This window comes from Bombus affinis, chromosome 14 (genome assembly GCF_024516045.1).
Source record: "Bombus affinis isolate iyBomAffi1 chromosome 14, iyBomAffi1.2, whole genome shotgun sequence".
Classification (NCBI taxonomy): Eukaryota; Metazoa; Arthropoda; class Insecta; order Hymenoptera; family Apidae; genus Bombus; species Bombus affinis.
The window spans coordinates 5,103,646-5,127,180 of NC_066357.1; the positions used below are offsets into that span (position 1 = coordinate 5,103,646).

A 23,535-nucleotide genomic window follows, 5' to 3' on the forward strand; every position below is an offset into this window, starting at 1 on the left:
GACTATATTGTGTATTTCTAGCTGATGCAATCCAGTTTGAATTCGTACTACTTTGAAAAACGATGATTTTTGAAAACCATCAAAAGCATATGCTACCAAGAATTACAACATGGAGATTACGTAATCCAGTTTCCTCTGGTATATATATTTTACGTCACCATTAAGATAAGTAATACATTTTTTGAAACGATACCGAATGTTTAGTACTTGCATTAATAGTTCAAACATTGAGTACTTGATGATTTAAGGTTAAATACTTGAGAGATAATACATACTAAGTGTTTGAGAATACTTTTGTAGAAAATATGTTAGTTTAATTTCGGCGGGTAACACATATGTGTCTTTTTCCATTTTTCTTTCGTCTCTTTTCCCCTTTTTTAACCCTTCGCTTCTATGATTATATTTCCTGCCACACCCTTTCACCCTTGATAATCGCTTTCTTACTTTCTTTACTTTCTTTTTCTTTTTTTCATACATCGGACTATGATCATTAAGGAGATATAACATAACTTGAAAATCACTTGGTTTTTTAAGCAATAACCAACTTCAACGATACTTTATCCTAATTCTTACTCTACGTTAGAATCTTATTCTTTCTATATCTATGAAATTGAGAACAATAAGAAGTAACGATCAAGAGATTTCCAAAGTCTTAAAATATTTAACATTCTTAATAGTATTTATACAAATAACAGATTACAATCGCCATATTAACAATAGTGTCAATTATAAGTGTAGCATCAACGATCAGAGGGTAAGCTATCAAAGTCAAGTTAATTTTGTTAAACCTTAAGCTTTGTTAAGACGAATACATCGACTTTCTACATGATATCATTCCACGTCGTAGTTCCATTATATTCATAATAATATCGTTGATTTTATAGATTCACTTCTCAATACTCAATTGTCCAAACCATTCTATCCGAAGAACGTTTCAAACATTTCAAGCAGATTTCAAGATACTCGAAAATTTACGAGAATGTGAGTCAGTTTTTGATTTTCTCCGTCAAAAATACCGGAAACTGTCTCAAAATGGACAATTGGAACGTAACATTTTTGCCCACGAATCTCGGCGATATTTGGAAGATAGCGGAGGAAGCGATTCTTAATTCTACGCGTTTCTCGCTCGATCGTTTCATACACGTGGATCAACATCGTGGACCCCTCCTCTTTCACGGAACTATCGCTACTTGAAGATCATCTTCCTGAGTAAAAGCCGCGTGCTAACCGAATGTCGGCACAGACAGCATCATGAGCTTGGTGAGTACGAAACCACTCATTCGTTGTATACCTTTCCTTCAATAAGTTTCCTCTATTTTACTATCGTTTTCGCCTTTGGTTCTCTTCATTTTATTCCCCTGTACATTATATCCTTTTTGATGGTGATGGACAGGTCTCGTGTCGTGTGACAGTGAAAAGTGTTAACCGTTGGTTTTGAAAAGGCAAGTGGAAAGAGACGTCCGAGAAATTTTACTCGATTGTGTGCAGAGAAGAAAGTCCCGACATATTTCTCTTTATCTAACAGATTATCGTAAGAATGTTGATATTTCGTTGATCTTGTTTCATATTAACCAGGACTTGTTACATAGAATTGTTTGGAAATTATTCAGGATGATAAGAGTAAGTTTCATTTGCCTTTGATTATAACTGTTCCAGTTTTACGTTAAAAGAAACATTTTCTGTGTCACGGTGCGTGCCGTGTAAATACAGTCGACGCAATGGCAATCGAAAGTTACCTGTGCCGTGCGACTCAATGCTGGAAAAATTCAGATTTCTAGTTTGAAGAAGTTCCCGATGAGCATTCTGTTACAGACGACTTTCTTCTCTTCTCTGTTCGTGCGCTCCGCGATTCAAATATTTCCAGGTCTACACACGGCTGGAATTTCCTTTTACACCGGTATTTAATTGAACGTCATCCTCGTATACGAGAATAATACCATTTTCCTTTTACTTTCGTTGGAAAAATTATAGGGATATTATCGGGCTAGGTGAAAAATGAAATTCTATATAGCTGTTGAGTATTAAAAAAAAAAAAGAACAATATTTACTTCAATTATGTTTTAGTATCTTTTACATAAAGCTATAATACTTTCTTGTTTATATCCTTTAACACTGGAGTATGGAAAAAGTATTATTTTTATGAATACAATTACTAGCAACCTTGTGAAAAATGAAAGTACTCTTCTGTATAATAATAATGAGCTATTTCCAGTACAAGTGGTTTCTTTGAAGATATAAAAAAGCATATATTCAATAGAACCAAAGGAAATACTGATATTTCTATTATAAATATGATATCTGATAAATCAATTTCATGTATAGAGTATAAAACGTAGCTATCTAAGGACTGATGTTCCATTCATTATATTTAAACTTTCTAATACCAATTTAGAACTTTTATATGTTAAATGACAGTTTTACGAAGAAAAAAGAAGACTGTATCTTATTTGTCATACTTTTCTCTCAATTTACATTTCTCTCTATCTCAGATGCATACGCCTGGAACTATGTATTTAGCATATTAAATTAATTTACAAATCACTAGATAAAGGGGGTTAATTTCTATTCCACGTTTGCACATACCGCGTTCAAAGTATCGTTCAATTCCTCGTTGACTTTTAGTTTCACTGTTGAAGGTGCTACACGTTTCTATCGCGAAGAACTTTCTTTCGAACATCACGCCGCTTTCCTCCAACTTTTTCCTTCTTGCCACGTTATTCTCCTTAGGATTATTTGAAAAGATCCAAAATTACTGTATAATGAGTTTTTCTTCTGAAATTTTCCTACATTTCCAATTATTCATAGAGAGAGAAAAGGAAAAAAGTATCGGATTAATCTTCGATCGAAGTTTCACGAATATAACACGCATATTTCGCGAACTTGCAAATTGGACAACCTAATTGTTATCTAGTACAAGTGCGATTAATTGAAATTAAAATTGACTTCATGCAACGGTTACTAACTGATGTGTAACACGCAAGGGGATCGCGAATCGTAAAACAAACTTCGTTCCGCGAGAAAAGTTGGTGAATTTCATTTCAGACCAACACTTTCTCGAAGTTAGTGATACGTAACTCGAGATATAGGTATTGTCCATTTATAGCGATAATTTATACGCGTATGGGAACTTAATATCGCGGTTATGGTCACGACTTTTCTTTTATCATTTTAGTTTTAGTTGTCGTTTCTTTAGGGAACCTGTAAATGGTTTCACTTCTTTCAATCTTAGAGATAGAATCTACAAATATAGGAAAAGTGTGTTTCTTTAATAAAGGGAAATTGATATTTCTTTCTTCTTTTGTGATCTGCTTCATAGGTCCCTTAGTGATGAATTGGCCAATCAAAGCAAATTTTTATTAAAAATAAGAACAATATTCTAAAGAAGATATGTTTTAATATAAATTCAGAGAAGGTAACGATATTCTTGGGAAGATACGATTCAAGTATCACAAATTCAGATATTTAGCAAAAAATTATATTACATTAATCACATCTCGTATATCTGATTCATTCTTCAATTTATAATCAGTAGATACTTCTAGGTGTTCTGAAAATTCCTTTGTACAATTCTTCTCGTTTACAGATGGTGAATAGATCTTCAACCATATTCTCTGATGACGTTCTCTGACAAATTAGAGGGACTGCAGCTAAGAGAAACTCGATAAACCCACAACGTTATAAATAATGATATCAATTCCAATTTTCAAACGTTAACTTCAATTTGGAAATGATTCTTTCTAACAACATTTTATTTTTTATCGTCGCTCTTGCTGTTTCTACTTCTTTAAACTACCAAGTTACATAATATATATCGCATTCATTAAAAACAGAAATTATACGCAAGTTTTGTATCGTTCAATAACAAGTCATGAATCATCTGTATATTTGCATCTCTTCTGAGAAAGGCTGTAATTCTTCGTGCTATTTATTTTCACCGTCGACAAAACAAATGACGATGGATTGTTAGCCCCTGAAAGAAATGGCTATCCGCGTAGTTTCAAAGCGTAGCCACAACGACAAAGTGTCTCTTGTCACGTTTCCGCTCAATGTAATCACATTCTAGGAGAAAGTAATTACCAAACGATTTATGACAAGAGTCCTGATTAGGGTGTGGACACTCTATGCGTCTTATTTGGCGATGGGTTCATTGAACCTTAAGCAGGTGGCATCTTTTCCATCCTCGGCGAGAAGAAAGTTTTTTCTCTCGACGATGATGACGCGTGACCCAATCCGAAAGCGAGATCAGCCTCCGATCGCCAGTCTCGAAACTTATTAAGAGATCGTTACGAAATAATCAAAGATACCTTTAAGATACTTAAGATGTCTAAACGAATGTTTGTGAGTAATTCGAGTGCTTAGTGGTGTGGGAAGATCGTTCAAAACACTTCTATTCGTGGTTCATAAAAGAAAAGGCAATTTTATTATTCTTTATTTGACTCATTGGTTTATTCGTTATTTTTTCGACTTGAATTTTATTTTCTGACTATTGTTTTATTCAGAAAAAGCAACATTTTTAATAATCATTTTTGTTTCATATTCAGATACTCATCGTTTCTCGCTACAAAATGCATCTCCATGGTGAATTGCATTACAGTCCCTTTGTTTTGTTCTTCCACAGTTATTGGAGGAATGGGATACTCATACACGTAAATCAAATTTAGGGGAAATCCACTCAAAGAAGACTTAACCCTTCTATTTTATTTGATAAATTCAAATAACGAATAGCATTAATCTGTTCATTACTGAAGAATCGACTGACACCAGTTCCTATCGTTAGTACTATAATTCTAGAAATTTCATTATTAATTAGAACGTATTATTATTATTAATTGTCAATGTATACAATCTTGCGACAGTTTACGTTAAATTTACAAAATCCAAAGGTTAAAACCAGCGATAAGTAGCAAGCAAAAACGGTATAATAATTAGTTACAAATAATAAACGAAAATCGTATGGAAGAGGAAAACAAAAATTACTTAAAATAATCACATCCACGATTCTAGCATTAGATCGCAGTTATTCAACCCTTAACTTCTGCAAGCTAAACGAGCGAACCTACTTGAAATTATATTTCGTTTAAGATATTATTACTCGAGTTCTCCTTTTGATCGGACCATCTTCTTCGATCGCTTTCCATCGATCTCATCGATGGCACAAAATCGACGACGACGACTCCATCCAAGTTATGTGCCTCATCCGATAAATTGTCCCGAACGAGGACGTTCTTTCGGCGTCGTTACAAACCTGTCATCCTCGACTTTCACTCGTCGCCCCGCGATACGACGTGTAGTATCGTACTTTGCAAGCTAATTGCATTTTACTTCATTCTGTCGCATCTCTTGGTCGCGCCAATCGGATCCTATACATTATTCAACGCCAAGGACTCGGTTGTATAATCGTCCACGCTGGCGACATTGTCGAAACGCTGCTTTCACGCGTGCCAGGATTTCCGCGTTTCTGCTGCGTGAACCTGCTCGAAATATGAATCGCTCGTTCATCGGCATCTGTCATCGTTCTTAAACCGTTTTCGCAGTGATTCACGTAACTGGAACCAGTCGTATGTTTTTCCTGGTTCGAGCTGGAGACATATTAACGCCACAGGAATACGCAATTGTTCGGATTCTAATTCCACATACGTCTATTTTCCATCTTTTTAATTCTATTCTATATTTCTTCATTTACAATGGCGCTTTTGTTATAAATGCAACGTTGCGTCCCAAAAATATAGCTGGGCTTTTTTCCTCTCAAGTAGATACGTACGTTCTGTTTACGTACATCAATTTTGTTGGAATATCCTACGTAAAATGTACCAGGATATGTGTGTTTGGAAACGATTAGTTTAGACTATATTTTAACTTCAATTCACCTTAATTTTGTCTACTTTAGCGAGCAAAGGACGAGAAGAATATCGCTCTACTTCTTTCCTTGCATTTTATACGTGCCTTTAGCGAAGCTGGTCTTAACTTTAACAGTTTTGTATCTTCTTTATGGAAAAATTAGAAGACACGCGTTCCTCTTAATAATTTACAAGAAACAATTTTTTTCGCAATCCAAAAGACGATTAGGTTCCCTCGAGAGATTGAATAAGAAATCAATGTAAGACGGATACCACAATATCAATGTGTCATTCAACCTGCGATAAAGCCAGCTCCAATGCTGCTCAAATTATATTATATTATAATTACATAAAATTTGTCTTGCAAATAGAAATCATAGCTTGTTACAAAAACAAAAAGGACACGCCTTGCACTCGAAAGCTTCTTCTACTTTAATAACTTCCAACCTTCTTCCATCTCATTCTTATCAGATTTTACATCGTCGTACCACACAATCCTCATACCTTGTGGCCTAAATCGTCGCATTGCTCTCACGCATACCCTTGCTCTCAGTTATTATTCTGTCTTATACGAACGATCTTACTTTTTAACCGAATTTTGTCATTATGCTCGAGCAAAAAGGCTCTCTTTCCATCGTCCGTCTCGTCGCTATAAAGCAAACGTCCGAACGCTTGTCGTTAAAAAACCACACTCCGCTCTATCAGATGCCTCAACCTTCCGATTGATCAGACGACGACTAATTAACCGAATCTTGCGATCTTCCGCGAGAGCAGTTTCGCTTTTCAAGTGATCCGAGAAAAATGCGGTCACAAATGCGTCTGGTTACATCAAACGGATATCCAGGGCTTGCACGTGACAAAACTCGAGTTGCATGCGCCGTGATCGAGCTTCTACATTCGCCACAGCGAATGAAGTCGCGCGGCAAGTTCATGAGCATGCACATCCTCGACACAGTGCCGAGTGAAAGTGCCGCCTTTGGCCGTCGGCCACTCTTCTCTTTCACCTTGTCTTTCTTCATCCGCCTTGGCCAAACACCAGCATGTATCACGCTATCTCTCATGGCACTTTGTCTTCCAACCGACTGCTACCATATAACTGTTCATTAAGCGATCGAGCCTCTGCGGCCTGTGATTCCCGAAAGTTCACATCATGATTCTTATTACTCGATTTCGAAGGTTCGAGGTAATTATCGCGTAGCCGATCGGCAGGAAGCTGTTTCGCTCGCGTAGCGTCTTTTAACGCGGTCGATTCGGAAGCTGTATATAGCAGTTTGGACCAGACGAAAGCTTTCTTCTTTCCTTTTCTCGTTTGATAAAATTCTTCGTTTTAACGAGATGGAAATTTAAGCAGACCATTCGATGCAATTCACACGGACGAATTCTATGCGATCGCGATAAATCGTAATCTGCATTTGCAAGACAAGTTTTATGTAATTGTGATAATTATAACGAGATTTAACTAGCGTGGATTCGGATGAATCTCGATAACGATGCCACTCGACTCAGCTTCTGAATATTACGATTAGTCTATTTTAGATATAACATAAGCATCTCTGAGACGCGTATAAACATCTTCAAAGAGGGTTGTTCGATCGTTTCTTTCGATGATTCTAATACGAAGTGTTACGTTCTAAAATATTTCCCAATATCAACAACTAAAAAGAATTACACGAGATACCCTATTGCAGGCTTACCAAACTCATATCCAAAGCTGTGTACACTCGTCGTGTGTTTCTGTCTAGAATTTCTTTAGAGCTAAAACAGCTCTCGGATAAATGGAGAAAAGTATCTATTAAATGATTTATCTTGCGTTTCCTGCCGGCTGAATTAACCAGCGCGACAGTAACATCGAAGAAAATTAGAGAATGAAACTGTAATACGTTTCGATCGAATGAAAACTGGGAACGGGTTTTCGGGGCTTGTTAGAACGTTTTTCAGCTGATGTTTCGCAATCGGCGTGAAAGTTTCTCAAAAACCGTGGAAGAAAGAAAGAAAGTACAAAACGCGCGTCGTTTCGACGATAGATCGTACGTTGCCGATCTTTCTCGTTAAAACTCGATCGCCGGTAAAAACCTCCGTTTTTAAATTCAACAGTTTTATACCGCGGCCGTCAAATACGCGACGACACGCGCCTAAGGAAAGAAAGTACGTTTCATGTCTTAGAAAGCAATCCGAGGAGTTACAGGCGCGTCTAACCCTCGATTTACCTGATGCATTCCTCAATGATAATGTGCAAATGGAAATTATGAGAAATGAGACTAATATTTTGCTTTAAAAAATCGAGAGAATGAAAGATGGATACCATTTATTCGTATCTTCCTTTCTTTCTTTCCTTTTTCCCCGCTGAATAGAAAGCATACACGTACCTACTTATGTCTGTTACGCGTTAACTTTATCTCAGGAGGAGTTTTTAAGACTCTGTTAACTTGCAGAAACGTAAGATGAGATACGTATAGGAGCATGTTGAGACGCTATCTTAATATCGTTTTGCAAATCGATTGGAAAATCATATTTATTATCCTACGTGCGACAAGTTAATGAAACGGCTGGCTTCTCTGATTGCCATATTATACTTCACGATTATCATACGTATCGTGTTTTGCCCTGTGTTTAAAGAATATAAACGATAATACTGGAGACAGATAGATATACGTAATTTCTTAGTTACTGTGAGTGTTGAATTATACGATACGAATAACATTGAAAAATATTTCGATACATAGTTTTGCGAATAGAACTTGTTGCAAGAAACATTAGAATATTTAATCTCTTCAGGAACGAATTTGATAAGACTAAAAGTACAATACAGTCGTGTTTAAATAAAGTTAAGGATACCGACAATTATTCGAAACATCGAGGAAAATAATAAGGCGATATAGACGCTTTCGTAGATTCTATGAAATACACGATCATTCGATATCTCGCACCGATTTCTACGACGACGTTATTCGCTTAAAATTCCACGATTCATCTCTCTAAGAAACAGAAACGTACGAAGATAATGCAACTGTAAAAGAAATCCAATCTGACTTTAACAATGAGAAAAGAGAATCGTGGGATCGCATCACGCAACACGAACTATCGCGTGGAATCTATCGAATAATTATTATCGTAATTGGAGCACGGCTGTCTCGCTTTGATTAGTATTGCGTTATAATTACTCCAATCGGTCAGCGTGTCTCTCGATTAACGTGGTTTATTCTTCGAGGATCAGTCATTGAGAATGCAAGATCAGGATTGTGACGCAACAGAAGAATGTTACTAATCAGAGAGTTATCGTAGCTGCTGTCGGATAACGTGCTCCATGTTAGGAACATCAAATTCCGGAAGCCCATTATTACATCGTCCCGCGCTCCATTAGAATCACGACGTTTTTATGGTTAACCAGTTGCTTTTTCTTCCACGTACGTAGATCGTCTGCTCGTATCATTAAGCCGGAGAAAAGTGCATGAAATTGATCTGCTATCGTGATGATAAAAGTGTACGGGTTTCACCGTAGAAGACCTTGGTGAAAGGTCGAGCGAAAGAATCGGAACTTGGAGGAAATTAAAGACGCACGTTGTTTTGTTGCGCGTCGTGGAACTTGTACATTTTCTTCTTTCTTTTTCCATCTTGGGTTTTTCCTTGGGTTTTGTGAAAAATTTCGAGATACAGAGATGTGCATATTAATGCGCGTAATACGTGCAAATGTAAATGTACAAATCGGTGGTTTAATTAATATGCATAGACGTAGTGTACTCGTAATATTTAGCTGGCAAAGCAAATGTTTTAGTAGATTCTATTTCTGTAATTTTCTTTCGAAAAGTATGGATTTGCATAAATATTCATGGTCCAAATATTCATCAAGAATTGTGCTCTTTCTCTTTCCCTTTTTCACTACTATTGCTTACTGTTTCTTTGATAGTTCTTGAAGATTATCGTTGATAATCTTGATTTTTCTTATGGAAACAAAGAAACCAAGCGAATAGACGAGAAATAGATTAAAGACACAAAACCTTTTAGAATGTTACGGAATAGCGAATCTTATCTTTTGAACTTAACCCAAACGGAGATACTTCTTTTGCAAAGGAACTGTGTGTAAACGAAAGGAAATTTGAAATGCGTAAGAGGCATAGAGCATTATATAACATTATACATTTTCCGAAGATTACGAGTCTTATTTCTTCAACGTTGCAAATAACATAGTATTTAATGATCAAATTAATCTACGAGATTATCGTCGATAATACTCATTTTTCTCGTGAGTAATTAGACATAGATGACCGTCGTTGTTTCAGGAAGAACGAACACTGGCCTTTTTGCGTGTCATTGTTATTTTCTAATAGGCAGGGTATTCGCTCGGCGTGGAGAAATTCACATCGGATCCGTTCACATGCAGGAAAATGACGGACCGGGGAATCGTCCTCTGGAAAATCGGCTTGTAGAAAGCCGATTGTCAATGAAGACGTCGCACGCACAGACGCGCTAAAATAATTTAATTCTTCTTCCGCGAGCTCCTGTACATTGCAAGGGATTAGATTGCTGCGTGAAATTTGCGTAACTCGTTTCGCTATTACATCGGAATAAAAATTCCTGTTATGGAAAATGAGATGTTACTTTAACAAAATAATTTCATCGTCTACGACATAAGAATATAATAATCTGTATTTTATGGAAAATATGACTCGATGCAATATAATTGTATTAGGGTTGATTATATCATATAAAATCAAATATTCGTTTTAACGAGTAAAATAAATTCCTATGTAATAATTCTAACATTTTATAACACTTTTTATAGTATACTTATAATATTTCGTAATCGTTTAAAATCAAAGACTACCTGTACGATCCAGTTCTTTTTGTACGACAAATGATCAAGAGAAGAGTAGTACATTTCGTTGCTGTAACATTCATTTTCGCAAGTAGTTTCTTATCTCGTAATTAAGACATCGAACACGATCTTTAATTACCGTAACAACCAAAAATTACACCGCTACTGTTCTTTATCCGTCATAACATCGTGGGAAAACATTTCCCTAGCTATAACCGCTTAATTTATGGTGCACGTACACGCCATAAATGACACGTGTCAGATGGTCAAACACCGGACAAGATTTTCAAAAGTGAAATCCACGTCAACAGTGTGGACGAGCTGCTTGTTCGACTCGACTCCAGTCTTGTTCTCTGAGTGTTCGCTGAAAATATTAATGAGATGCTGGACCAAACGAGCCTAAGAGATTATTCGGCGGTTTAGAAACTTTCTAAAGATTCATGCCAGATTAGATGAAAGGGGGTGTGTGCGCTCTGTTTTGTTTTGTAACAAAGTATTTCAGAAACATGTTAGATATTATAAAAACAGGTACTTGCCAGTTATGTAACAGAATCTCTCTTCTGATCCTTATTTTCTAATCCGCGTGGTCATGATTTTTCAGATTTCTATTTTCCAAGGTCGTCGTATATTATACAAGCTTTTATCGGCAGATATAGGATATTCTAGAAAAAAAAATATTTGTGAGGTACTGTATTTTACTATGTTTCCTTTAAATTTGTAAAATACCATCTTGTACTATGTTTTCTTTAAATCTTACACTTTTTCTTACTATATCCATCGTCGATGAAGACTAAAAAATTCAATTACGGTTTATGTTATTCGGTCGATCCAATTTCTATTATTTAATAATATTTAACGTAAGAGATCTCTTTTTGAATTGTTGTACGTCGAATATATTACACCTCTTTATATTCCTTTGCATCGTTGAACTTTCTTCATCCTTGACTATTTTCCCCTGGTAATTATCTGCAACATAATACAACAGTAACAACTTATATTTTGCTTAAAATATGCTGTCAGTCGTAGATTAGATAATAAGATAAATATAGCTGCGTGACAAATTTCGAAGCATACGTTCTATGGTAACCATAAGCGTAAAAGAGTGAAATCGATAATGCAAATGTTGGACATGCTGGTTGCGTGTCGTTTTATGAGTTCCATGCTGTTCAAACTGAATTCACAATTAGGATTCTTAAATAATCACTTTCTTTGCATACTTTCCCCCTTTGTCATTTTTTTTTTTTAATTTAACAGGTCCATTAACCACGAAACACATTTCTACTATATTTTGTAGAAATTCTTTAAAAAATAGGTATCACTTTTTAATCAAACGCAAATGAAAATCATTCTTTCCAATAAAAATAACGAAATCATAATTTTAATCTAAGTAGAGAAGAATAATGCGAATGAACAACAACTTTATTCACACGAACGGAACACGAGGCACATTGTAAGCAAATTCATCTTCCACTCGCAGCATTAATTTCAGGACTGTAACTTAAAGATATTCCATCGTTTTCTGCATTCCAGATTATATAGATTATTTTTATCTCGTGCATACACCACTTTACAAAACTTCTTCGTTTTATACATCCTAGATTACATCCAAGATAACTAGACTATTACAAAACGACTACTAATAGTAAGTCCATAAAGTAGACAACAGCAAAGGTAAATTGCAAAACATCCCTCTTTCGAACTAAAATTCTATGAAAGAGAAATTGAACAAATTATTGGAATAAATTTTGTCTTTGTAATTAAACGTCTTATTATTTAAATGGAATATATTATATTACACGATAGTGCGTTATTTCAATTCAATAAACGTTCGTCCATTCATTACTCCATATGAAATTCCATGAAAGAGAAAACCTGGAGAAATTACTATCCTTCCTACACTTTTATTTTATAGTTTCCAAATTATATTCAAAATAATCAATCCACTATGCTCGATGCTATATTTTTAATACAAATACCAATATTACGCTTCTAATACAAATTTGCACCGATATTCTTCTAAAATAATATTCCATGAAAGGAAAATCTCACAACAATCAGCTTGCTTCCTGTACATTTTTATTTCATACGTCCTACATTACATATTCGAATTAATCGGATCATTGCAAAACAGCTAATTAAATCTACGAAGAAGAGAAGAGTAAAACCAAACTAGAAAATCCCTCTCTTGCAAAATAAAATCCAACGAAGAAGCAATTTATAGAATAATGGAAATATTTACCAAAAAAAGAAGGACAATTCTGTACAAAAATGAAAACCCTGTCCAAACTTATGGTACTTATGTCCTACTCCTAATATCAATAGCCATCAATGTCCATCCTGCAAAATTAATTTCCCTATTCATAGACCACAAAGGCTACCATTAACCAAGCCACTTCTACGAATCCTTCATTATCCCATCTCACGATCCGAATATTTGTACACGTCGCTTTGTTATACGCTACTCGATGCATCTGCGTGCGAACTCTTCCCAAAGTGGCACTTTCATCAGAAATGTCAAGAGTCACACGAGATACCACAAGACGGTATTCATACAGATGCAATATTCGTACAGCTGAATTTTTCTCTTTTGGACACGCGGTCGACGCTCGGCTCGTTAAACGCACGAAACGCCGACGTTGTAACGTCGTTGGCGAACAGAGGCGTTTCATCCCGAGCCCCGTAGGCATTCCTTCGCCGGCCAGAAATGAAAATTGCTTTTCCTTTTCGGTCGTAGTTGCATTAACGACTGGTGTGAAAGTTCGCCGCTGAGGTAACATCCACTAGAACACAAGGCAACTTACGACCTAACGAAGGTGTGGTTTCAAACGCATTCAAACGGATGATCTGTTTCTCAACTGTAAGACAGCCTACCTCTCTCGAAAAGCCACTTTGTATCAGAACAATAACCCGCCTTCCTTTTACATCTTTGCACCTTTTACACCGTGAGACAGCATCGCTGATTATTCTTCTCCTTTTTTTCATTAGCAAACTGAGCTGCAATACTGGCGAAACATCTTTGTTTACGTCCACGTGCATTCCCTCGTCCTCCAATATATATTTTTTATTTATTTCATTTAAGACCATTCTTGTGGTCAGTAGCGATCGCGATTGGCGAGATATATAACAAGAATATTTTAAAAAAGTAAGTAAGAAAAATTGCGGATTGAAATAATATCATCTATACATTCTGAACACGTGTCATACACAGTGCAATTGCAGTACGATACGGTATTAATTAATCTAAACTTAAATGAATACGATGCAGTGTATGTTAGATGTCGATCGCTTACAATGTCGTAATTGGTGATGTACAAATTAATATCTTTCGACATGTCTGAATCTGATTTGGGAAGTTTAATTTAATTTTGTATTAGGGAACGTTATTATCATTGAAGAAGACTATCTACTGACAGGACACAGTTACAGTGTCTGCGCTTATTCGGCTCATTCTTAGTTATAATTATAATGGAAATGGAAATTGTATTACGTATTTCTTAAAATGTAACGTAACTGAGAAGTTGAAAAGCATTCGTACGAAGGTTTTTACTTCTCTCAAGTGCGAAATAAGTTGAGAATGCGGTGTCATTATCCGTAATAATCTAGCGTGGGTAAAAGGTTTGCGTTGAAATTTCTTGCGTATTCTTTGCGTTTATGCAAATTATCGTCCCTGCTATGCCGAATGAAACTACAAAAGTAAGAATTACTTGGTGTTTCATTTTTCCTCTTTTTTTCTTTACACAGCTATTCAGTTAGAGAAATAGAATAATTCACGATCGTAAATTTCAGCGAGTAACAAGCACCCTGCTTAGATAAAGATCCGCGATAATAACAGGAATCAGCTATAATCGAAGCGAAAATTTCAATTACATTTTGCCTTGTTCCATATCCTTTTTTTTCTTCTAATAGAAATTGCCAGTGGATTTTATACTTCTCAACCTACTTTCTAGCATTAGAAAATACGTTGTTCGAAAATAGGCTCATTGAATAATTGCGTGATATTTGCTTCAGATCGAATTAAGAATTATTATAGCGTGAAACACTTGTGAATAAGTATAGGCGAATCGAAGTATGAATGATCGCGTATCGTAAAAACATGTAGCAAGAAAGTGGCATACATTATAGCCGTTGTAATGAGAAACAACGATGAAGGCCGATATTCAATATTTTATAGTGTGTGAGCATTGTTCGTTCAACCATGAACTGTATTTGATTTTTAATTACTGAATTACTCTAGGAATATTATTCTCCTTGCATATGTAACTCTAGAACATTGAAGAGTGTTAAAACCTGAATGAAAAAGATCTAACAAATAAAAGGTAGAAAATCTAAAAACACTTACCGAATCATAAATTATATCCTGTTGCGGTAATTAATAAATTATTCCATAATTAATACCTTATTTTATTAACGATTATTAATCGAATATTCGATTGTTTTAACGATACTTTATTGATAAAGTATTTTTATTATTTATTAACGAACAGTCTATTGTTTATTGATCTTCAGAGGTATACTAGTCAACTAACAAGTTGAAAGACGGCAGAAAAATTTGTTAATATCTCATTCTTCTATTTTAAACACGTAATACACGCGACAAATTTTCGCACGCTTATACAGGCATTCCTTCCATAATTATGTAAAAACGGAATTACGTCTCGTATTCTTCATCGGACGAAAGTCCTGTCGAAGTTCGACATTTCTAAAAAGAGAAAATCATTGTGAAACGTCCAGATGTTTCAACAGAATTTATTCATACACGTCGTACGAGTTTATAAAGTAGTGCTCTTCGATCAATTAGTGAACGATGGAAACAGCCGTAATAAATTTCCTCTTAGGTGATCACGTATGCGTAGGAACTTTCGGATTCTCTCTATTTATCGATGTGACATACGTCCGTTAGTTGAGATTATTTAGCTGAAATATCTTTTTCCTTTTTTTTTTTTTTTGTAAGTTCTGTATCTTTAATTAATAAATTCTATTAATAAATTGTGGTATTCAATGTCACTTTAATATGAGTCATAGAAGAATTTAAAATAAACATGTGATATACCTTTGAGAAGTGTCCTGAATATTTTAGAAGAATTTTCAATAAGCTCTAATAATTCCTGAATTTTTTTTCGAAATTAATTTGCCTTTTGACATATGGGATGTCTAGTTTCAAATAGGGCATCTATACTGTGTTGTATAATGCGAAGAATGTTTCTTGTGTAATTTAAATGATATTAAAATTATCTTCTTATGGGAATCTGAAAGTTTTAAGAACTAAGCAGATGACCTGTTTAAAGAGCAACATTCTTTGTTACATTTTCTCTATCGAAATTATTTCAATAATATAGACCTAACAGATAATTATTAAATTTCGATAATGCATTTTCTTTGGTTTAAAATCTAATTAATGGTCAATATTCTTATGTAACGTTGCAGGTAACGCTAGTGTTTCTATTGGCGACAGTGTCGATCACCCTGACGAACTCTCAAGAGACAGGGATCCCTGACAAGAGTTTGGATGTGACCCAAGCACCAATAAAACTGGACAAAAACCTTCGCCGAGCTCTCTTGAAAGCCCTGACCGACTTAGAGGCCGAATCTGCTGAGCAGCGCAAAGAGGAATCGGAAAGCATCGCTCAAAGAGACACGAGCGCCTTTGAGGTTGTAGCAAAGCAGAATCTGAACGATGATCTCGGCGCGCAGAAAACTAAGTTCTCGTTCAAGAGTTTCCCAAGCGACGACGATATACCGAGCGAAGATAAACTGCAGAATTCTAGTTTCATCGACGCCGTTCATTACGTAACTTTGAAGTCACCAATAATGAACATCGAGAAAGCCACGCAAGAAGACGCTAGGAGCTTTCATGTACAAAACGTGATACTACCGGTGAAAAATCCAGCGAACTTCGGAATCAAAACCGAACCCAAGGTGCAACAGAAAGAGAAAACGACACAAGCCACGTTTTCAGTGCATAAAGTGGAGAGTTTAACTTTGAAACCAGCAACTGAGATCTCTGAGAGTTTAGCAGGAAGCGCTTCCAATGGAATTGCCACTGCCAATGCCTTGGTTGCTCCAAAACCAACTGAAATCACTCCTACAGTGTCAACAAGAAAGAACGTAACAGTGATCGAGTCTAACGACTCTAAAGACAAAACAGAGGAAGTTAAGATTTTCCAGGCACCCTTGGTAGCAGCGTTTACCGTGCAACAGGATGAACAAGGTGTACCCAAAAGCGTGGTTCCAATATTTAGATCTCCCAACGATGGACAAGCGCTGACTCTCCAAGAGCAGTTGGAATTTAAACAGCAGCTTCTGGAGAAGCAATTGGCAGAACTTCAGCAGCAACAGATCCAGCAGACACAGTTTTTGGTGAGGCAACAGCAATTGTACGAGCAACAACTGAGACAGAAGCAACAGCACCAGTTTTATCTGCAGGAACAAGCTAGAATTAAGCAACTAGAGGAACAAACTAGGATTAAACAATTAGAAGAACAAACTAGAATCAAACAATTGGAGGAGCAAACTAAACTGAAACGACTGGAAGAACAGGCTAGATTCAAACAGTTAGAGGAGCAACGTTTTAAGTTTGAGGAGCAGAGACTGAATAGATTCCAGCCTCAGCGTCCTATACCTCAAAAGCAGTCCTTCTTTGAACAGAGCAATAACATCTTAAGCTTCCAGCCTCCTGTTGAATCGAACGTTCACCTGCAGCCTAGTTTGGCTCTGGAAGTACCAAACGTTGACGCGTCTCCAGCTTTCCAGTCAACTTTCCAACCAGACCAACGTCTGCAACCATTCAGACAACAGCCACAGGCACACCATCAGCTTCAACAACAGCAACTGCCGCAGTTACCTCAACCACAGCAATTGCAACAATTGCAACAACTTCCACAACCTCAACAGTTGCAACCACCCCAGCAGCACCAGAGACTGCAACAGAGCTTCGGCTCTTTCTCGAACGATTTCCAGCCTTCGTTAACACCTGCGTCGAGGTTTAATAGACAGGAAGCCTTTAATTCTATTGGAAATTTCGGATTCAACGTGGACAATAAAGCGAATACCGCAAATGTTCGCTTTAATCCTCCACACAGGACTCCAGGGAACTTCTTTTCTTTCACGCAGTTCAAGTCTCAGGCGCACCCTCCCACGCCGGCCAGGCAGATTCAACAGCTTCTTTATCAGTCTGGAATAGCCGGAGATCCGAACAATGCGCAAGGGATTGGAAGTCCTGAAGATTTAAACATCGTTTCCAAAGTTCTGGCATTGAACGTGGGCGCCGTGCCGAATAAGAATTAGTTCATGACCGTCATTGGAGAAGACATCCGCGCGAAAAAAGAAGAAGGAGGCTGAAGTTAGACGAGTCATGTAAATCGCTGCAGGACGATATTAGCAAGGTGAAATCAAGCTCCCACTTTTTCCCTTCCTTATCCTCTTTAGCCGCCTTCTTCATCTCCAATCTAACGTATGTACCGTGTACGAATTTTTCTCTAGATAGTGATGGCGAAAATGTCGTGTTAATTCGTATTCATATTTATCTTCGAATAGATAGAAGTTGGAGATGTTTTATTAGTTAAATTTCCGGTCGTCATTAGATATTTGGTTTCTTTCTCGATATTGGTACATGAATATTAAAGATTAGATACTGATTATAGTAGAACTTCATTTAACTGAACTCATTGGAGAATAAATGGCAACTAAGAAACAGCATTCCGATAGAAAAGGAATAATAATTCATTGAAAATAGACAACGAAAAAATGAGAGAATTTATAATACTAATATATTTTATATCTTGCCTGAATCACGTGCTACGTTATGAAAGGATTAATCAAACTTCTCGCGTCTTAATATCGAGTCATTCGTAGGATCAAAGATACAGACTATACTCGTACCAAAATCCACTTTTAACTCTGCATTTAATTTCAAACTAAGAATTCCTGAATACAAATTGCATGCGATATTTTGCACAAAAAAAATATGAATATTTTGAGATAAATAGCTAATACTCATGGAAAAAATTATATACCGCAAGGGGGTTAATAATTCAATTACCGATACTAGTTCGACCAACGGTAAAAATTCGGAATAACGTCGGTTATTCGCCAAGATATTTTCTGTCCGAAGGTTTCGTCGGATGGAATGCATCAGGTGTATTGCAATCAACGAGCATGAGCGCGATCTCGAGCAATTCCGAGTGAAATCGAACCGAAACCGTTCGCATAACAACCGTGCAACAACTCACTGATCCCAAGGTGCGTGGGATCGAAACAATTCCCGAAGAAAAACGCGACTTTCCACCGGTGTCATCGCAATAAGGAAGTCCTTAACAGATCTTGATGATATTAATTAAAATCGAGAAGATTTTTAGCTTAAGGATTCATCGTTTGCACCACACGCATAAATTATGGGAATTACATAACCTTAAATCCGCGTTACAACACGCAGATTCTGTACATAATCGCACGATCCCTTATTCCCTAACCTCAATTTCGCTTTCTTTCTCCTCGTTTCCTTCTCTTTTTCTCTCTTCATCTTTCTCTCTTTATCTCCCTTTCCTCTTCTCCACTATTGTACTATCAAGTTTCGTCACGGTTGTCCGTGAAATGTGCTCAATCGTAAAGAACCGAGCACCGTGAAATTCCTTTACGGTCTGCGTGGAGGCTCGAAACTGAGTTTTTCGTTGATGGGATACTGATCGGTGTAAAGATAGCGTGGAGGGATTTAGACGGTGTTCGAGGGACTTTACTGGTAATAATTATTGTTAATGTAAGACGTGCAAGGAATAAGAGGATGGCGAGTAACTTGCAGAGTATCAAGGAAGGTATTTGTTGGTCAAACGTGGTGTCGGTGGTGGAAAATAAATAATTAAGTCAAATATAATAGAGCTTGCCCTTTATATGTTTTTGTTACAAAAAAGATTAGATTATAACGAATACTATTTTTTAATTAAATTTTAATTCACTATAGAATCAGAGATTTCATTGATACTGTTTGATGCAACCATTAGTCGATTAATATAATGATTCCTGGATTTCAGATTAAGAAAGTTAGCTACAACTCTGTTCCCTTGCTAGAAAATAAAATTTTGTTTCTAGGAGGTTAATTAAAATACGAAATGCTATCATACTTCAAGTACTTTTTGGAATTATAAAAACAATGGTGCGTTACTAGGGAAACTAATAGTTGTTAAAACTTCTAAAATACATATTACGATACAGGTGGATTATAATTCTTTAAGAAGAAAGACAAATAATCTTATTAGAAAAAATCTCATATCTTTCCGTTTGAAACTGATAAAATCTATACTAAAATTTCAAAAACCTTGGCACAATTTTCAAATCGCTAAATCCACAGATCGCTAATGCCACAGATTTGAATATTAATTAGTCATTTGTTTCCCACCGCCGAGCACGATTTTTCATCAAAAGGAACAATAGCAAATACAGAAGAGACCTATAACCACTCTGCACAACAGCCAAAGCCAAAATTCTTGTGCAATCAAGTTTTTTTTGAATCATCACGTTAAAATCGTCTCTATTTCACAGCAGTCAATATAAGATGTTTCTGCTACAACGAATAACCATAATATACACGATAAGACAGCAGTTTAGATAAAATGTTTCTGCAACGACGAGCAACCATACTATACACGATAACACGCAGTATAACTACTGCCCCGGCCGAGGCCATTATTTATCTAGATGTACTTACTAGTTATATGTAGTCTGTTTCAATAGTAATAAGATTGCTTGCCTTATAAGTCCAGGTTTATGGTTCTAATTAGATCTAAGTAAATTAATGTGATCTTTGAAGCACATTAAAGTGTTTTGGTTATATAAAAGTTTGGTATATATCATTTATTTGATGAAAGAATTTTTTTATAGATTTTTATGAGATTTTTTAATGGAAAAATATGTGAGTGGGGGTGTTTGAAGTTTTATATATTTTTTTAATTGGTACTTACAATTACGGCCTAAACTCTAAACATAAACAAAACGAAAGTCTAATACTATAATACGTTAGTCGTATATGGTCAGAAATTGTGAACAATCAACTGTGCAAAGTTATAATAATATATACAGTAAAATAGAAAGAACCTCTACGAATCTACTAAAGACAAGAAATAACAAATTATGAAGTTACTCTTGCAACAGACTACGCATACAGTATGTTCGATTTAAGTGTATACGCGTTAATATTTCTCTAACTATAAAAGTACACAAAATTTTTCCTACAAAATTTGATTCGATGGAAAAGTAGAAATAGAACTTTTAATCAATAATATATTCCATTTTTGCTAATCTACTGAACATTTCAAGACGCGTTTAACAGCTTATATTAAACCGCATCTTTGAACAAAAATTTATCAAATATCCCTCTAAGTATTAATACCTAGTTTGAGTAATATTATTTACTCATACTTTAGAAACAATAGAGTGATAATATCCTAAAACACGTTTATTTGGAAAATAACAGCTATATATTTAGTTAATTAGTGTTTCTATTCGACTTACAAATAATTCCATACCATTCAACTATTCTTATAAAATGTGACATATATATCAGTGACATATATTAAATTCATGTAATATCTATCCCTCCTGAACCTGTCAAACAAGTTAGGTTAAAGAAATAGTAGCGTGTATACAATGAAAACGAACATTCTAAAAAGTATCTAAACCGCCGGACGTCGGCACTGCGAGAATTCAACTCTCCTGAGATCAAGGGTCTCGCAAAATCGTGCATCCAGCCATGCTTCAGAATTGAAAATACCTCGCCGACTGTAAATAAACTTTCGCCACGAAAGACGCCTCACAATACCACCAGGGAAGAGTCGCAGGGCAAGTGTGTGTACGTGCATGTCCTCAATTTCACAAACGTTTGGCATAGATTCGTGATTTTCTCTCTGGCGTACGGATCGATGGATCTTGTGTGACCTGAGAGCCGACGTAAATCGATATTCAGGAAACGATAAGTTGGGCTTACTTGTTATTATTAATGGTAGAATTACCAAACCAATCAAAATAATTGTTTTTATAATTGCTACAAATAACTGATTAGATGAATAAAAAGAAATGTGAAAATTGGCTATAGTACACTATAAGATAATAAAACAATTGGTAATTCTTTTATGAAAATATTTGGATAAATACCACAATAGTATTTGATGAGATATCTTTTCAGTTGTAGTAAATATATTATAGTTGAGTACATATTAGAGGTTGGTAATTCCAGTATGAGATTAATTGTACTTTATGTCATAGAATTATCAAACTTGAGTCTTCTGGGTGTAATAATTTTGTTCAGATAGTATTATTCAATCCCTGAAAGCATCAGTTTTGATAATTATATGGTATTAAACCGTGAAAATTTAAACTAAAGAACAATGGCAATTATTTGCGAATAATATTATAAATATGAAGATCTATATTTATAAAAGAAAATAATCTCTTTTTTAAGTTTGTATTCCTGTTGAAAATTTTGGGAATTGTTTGTAAGGAGGACAACGAAACGAAACGTGTGTGGGAAGCACTTTATACGAGACGAATGAAGAGGAATTTATACAGCGAAAACAAAAGCGTGTATAGGTTGTTTTTCAACGTGTGTTAAGACTTGAACTTATATTAAAAGTTAATATATAACATTAGAATAGATAATGTTAGACGTAATCGACAAGTTTTGCTTGTAATTTATCTGACGCCAAACTATTACGATTCTTTGTAAAAATGTTAATAAACTAATTCGTTTAAAAAAGTAATATATCACTCATTCCATTCGTACGTAACAGTAAAATAACTTCTCTTTTAAGAAGTAAAATTATTTTTTTATAATAATGAATTTCATAATCTTTAGGTTATTTTCACTGATTTTATAAATTTAATCTTCTATAGATCTTTGATAATGAAAGATTGATAATAAAAGATATAATGCCAACAATGTCGAATAAAAGAATGGTATTTTGGCTTTATTAACGTTACTAGGATCTAATATTAAAATGAAATTATTATAACAGAGAATTTAAGAACTTATTTGACTGGTCATTACAAGTTAGAAGATCATATTGTGAATATTGAATTTCATTCATGCAATACGTATTATCTGTTCATTTGAGACGGATTAGACAATGTGTAATTAGAAAATAATATTCAATTTTACACCCACTATGGAAACGCAGATAGATACTAATGCCATCTACGATGGTTGTGATAAAACGTGACAAAACAAATATGGCAGAAGACAAGATTGGTTCATTGGAAGAGGAAGCTTTGAAACGAAAAGAACGCTTGCAAGCTTTGAAAAAGAAAACCGAGGATAACAAAGAAAACCAAAATGATAGTGCTAGTACGTTACCAAAGTGAGTTTCGTTGTTCTTCTTTTAAGTGATTGTAATTTTTAAATCTAACCTCATCTAACCTCAACTAACCTCTAAAGATCGATACTTATTTTTGTATTTGTTCACTTTATCGCCACAGACCGAAATTTCGGAGTTATAAACCACAGGATGATAGTCTTAAGGACAAGGTATTAGAAGATGCACAGCCAGGTAATGTTGAAGAAGAAGTACAAGATCAATTAAGCGCTGCAGTTACGAAAGTTGTCATTGAGGAGCTTGTAAGTAATTGTTTACAATAGATCAAAGTATTTGTTGTTATTTGATATTTATTTAATTACAATCTTTTAGGATATTAGCAATCTTGCTCCCAGGAAACCAGATTGGGATTTGAAGCGGGATGTTGCAAAGAAATTAGAAAAATTAGAAAGGAGAACTCAAAAAGCGATAGCTGAGCTTATAAGAGATCGTCTTAAGCAAGAGCAGCATGATTGGGCTGCTGTGGTAAATGTGGCAACCAACGATCAGACGAAGAATAATCCTTAGGAAGTTTTAAATCTTTTATAAA

The 23,535-nt window shown here is 35.4% G+C and overlaps 2 protein-coding genes across 4 annotated transcripts; both read left to right on the plus strand.

Moving 5' to 3' along the window:
- The first annotated feature begins 21 nt into the window (after positions 1-21).
- On the plus strand, positions 22-23,136 carry LOC126923885 (transcription factor SPT20 homolog). 3 transcript variants are annotated; one of them, XM_050737792.1, is made up of 5 exons: positions 22-138; positions 885-981; positions 1,087-1,260; positions 16,075-22,991; positions 23,110-23,136. In XM_050737792.1, the coding sequence occupies exons 3-4, from the start codon at positions 1,252-1,254 to the stop codon at positions 17,932-17,934; spliced, it is 1,869 nt and encodes a 622-aa protein (XP_050593749.1). In that variant the 5' UTR covers positions 22-138; positions 885-981; positions 1,087-1,251; the 3' UTR covers positions 17,935-22,991; positions 23,110-23,136. The 3 variants fall into 3 exon arrangements, with proteins under 3 accessions (XP_050593749.1, XP_050593750.1, XP_050593752.1); XM_050737793.1 differs by having other exon boundaries at positions 1,091-1,260; XM_050737795.1 differs by having other exon boundaries at positions 131-754.
- On the plus strand, positions 22,864-23,513 carry LOC126924493 (coiled-coil domain-containing protein 12). Its single transcript, XM_050739038.1, has 3 exons — positions 22,864-22,991; positions 23,110-23,248; positions 23,319-23,513. The coding sequence occupies exons 1-3, from the start codon at positions 22,864-22,866 to the stop codon at positions 23,511-23,513; spliced, it is 462 nt and encodes a 153-aa protein (XP_050594995.1).
- Positions 23,514-23,535: the final 22 nt, after the last annotated feature.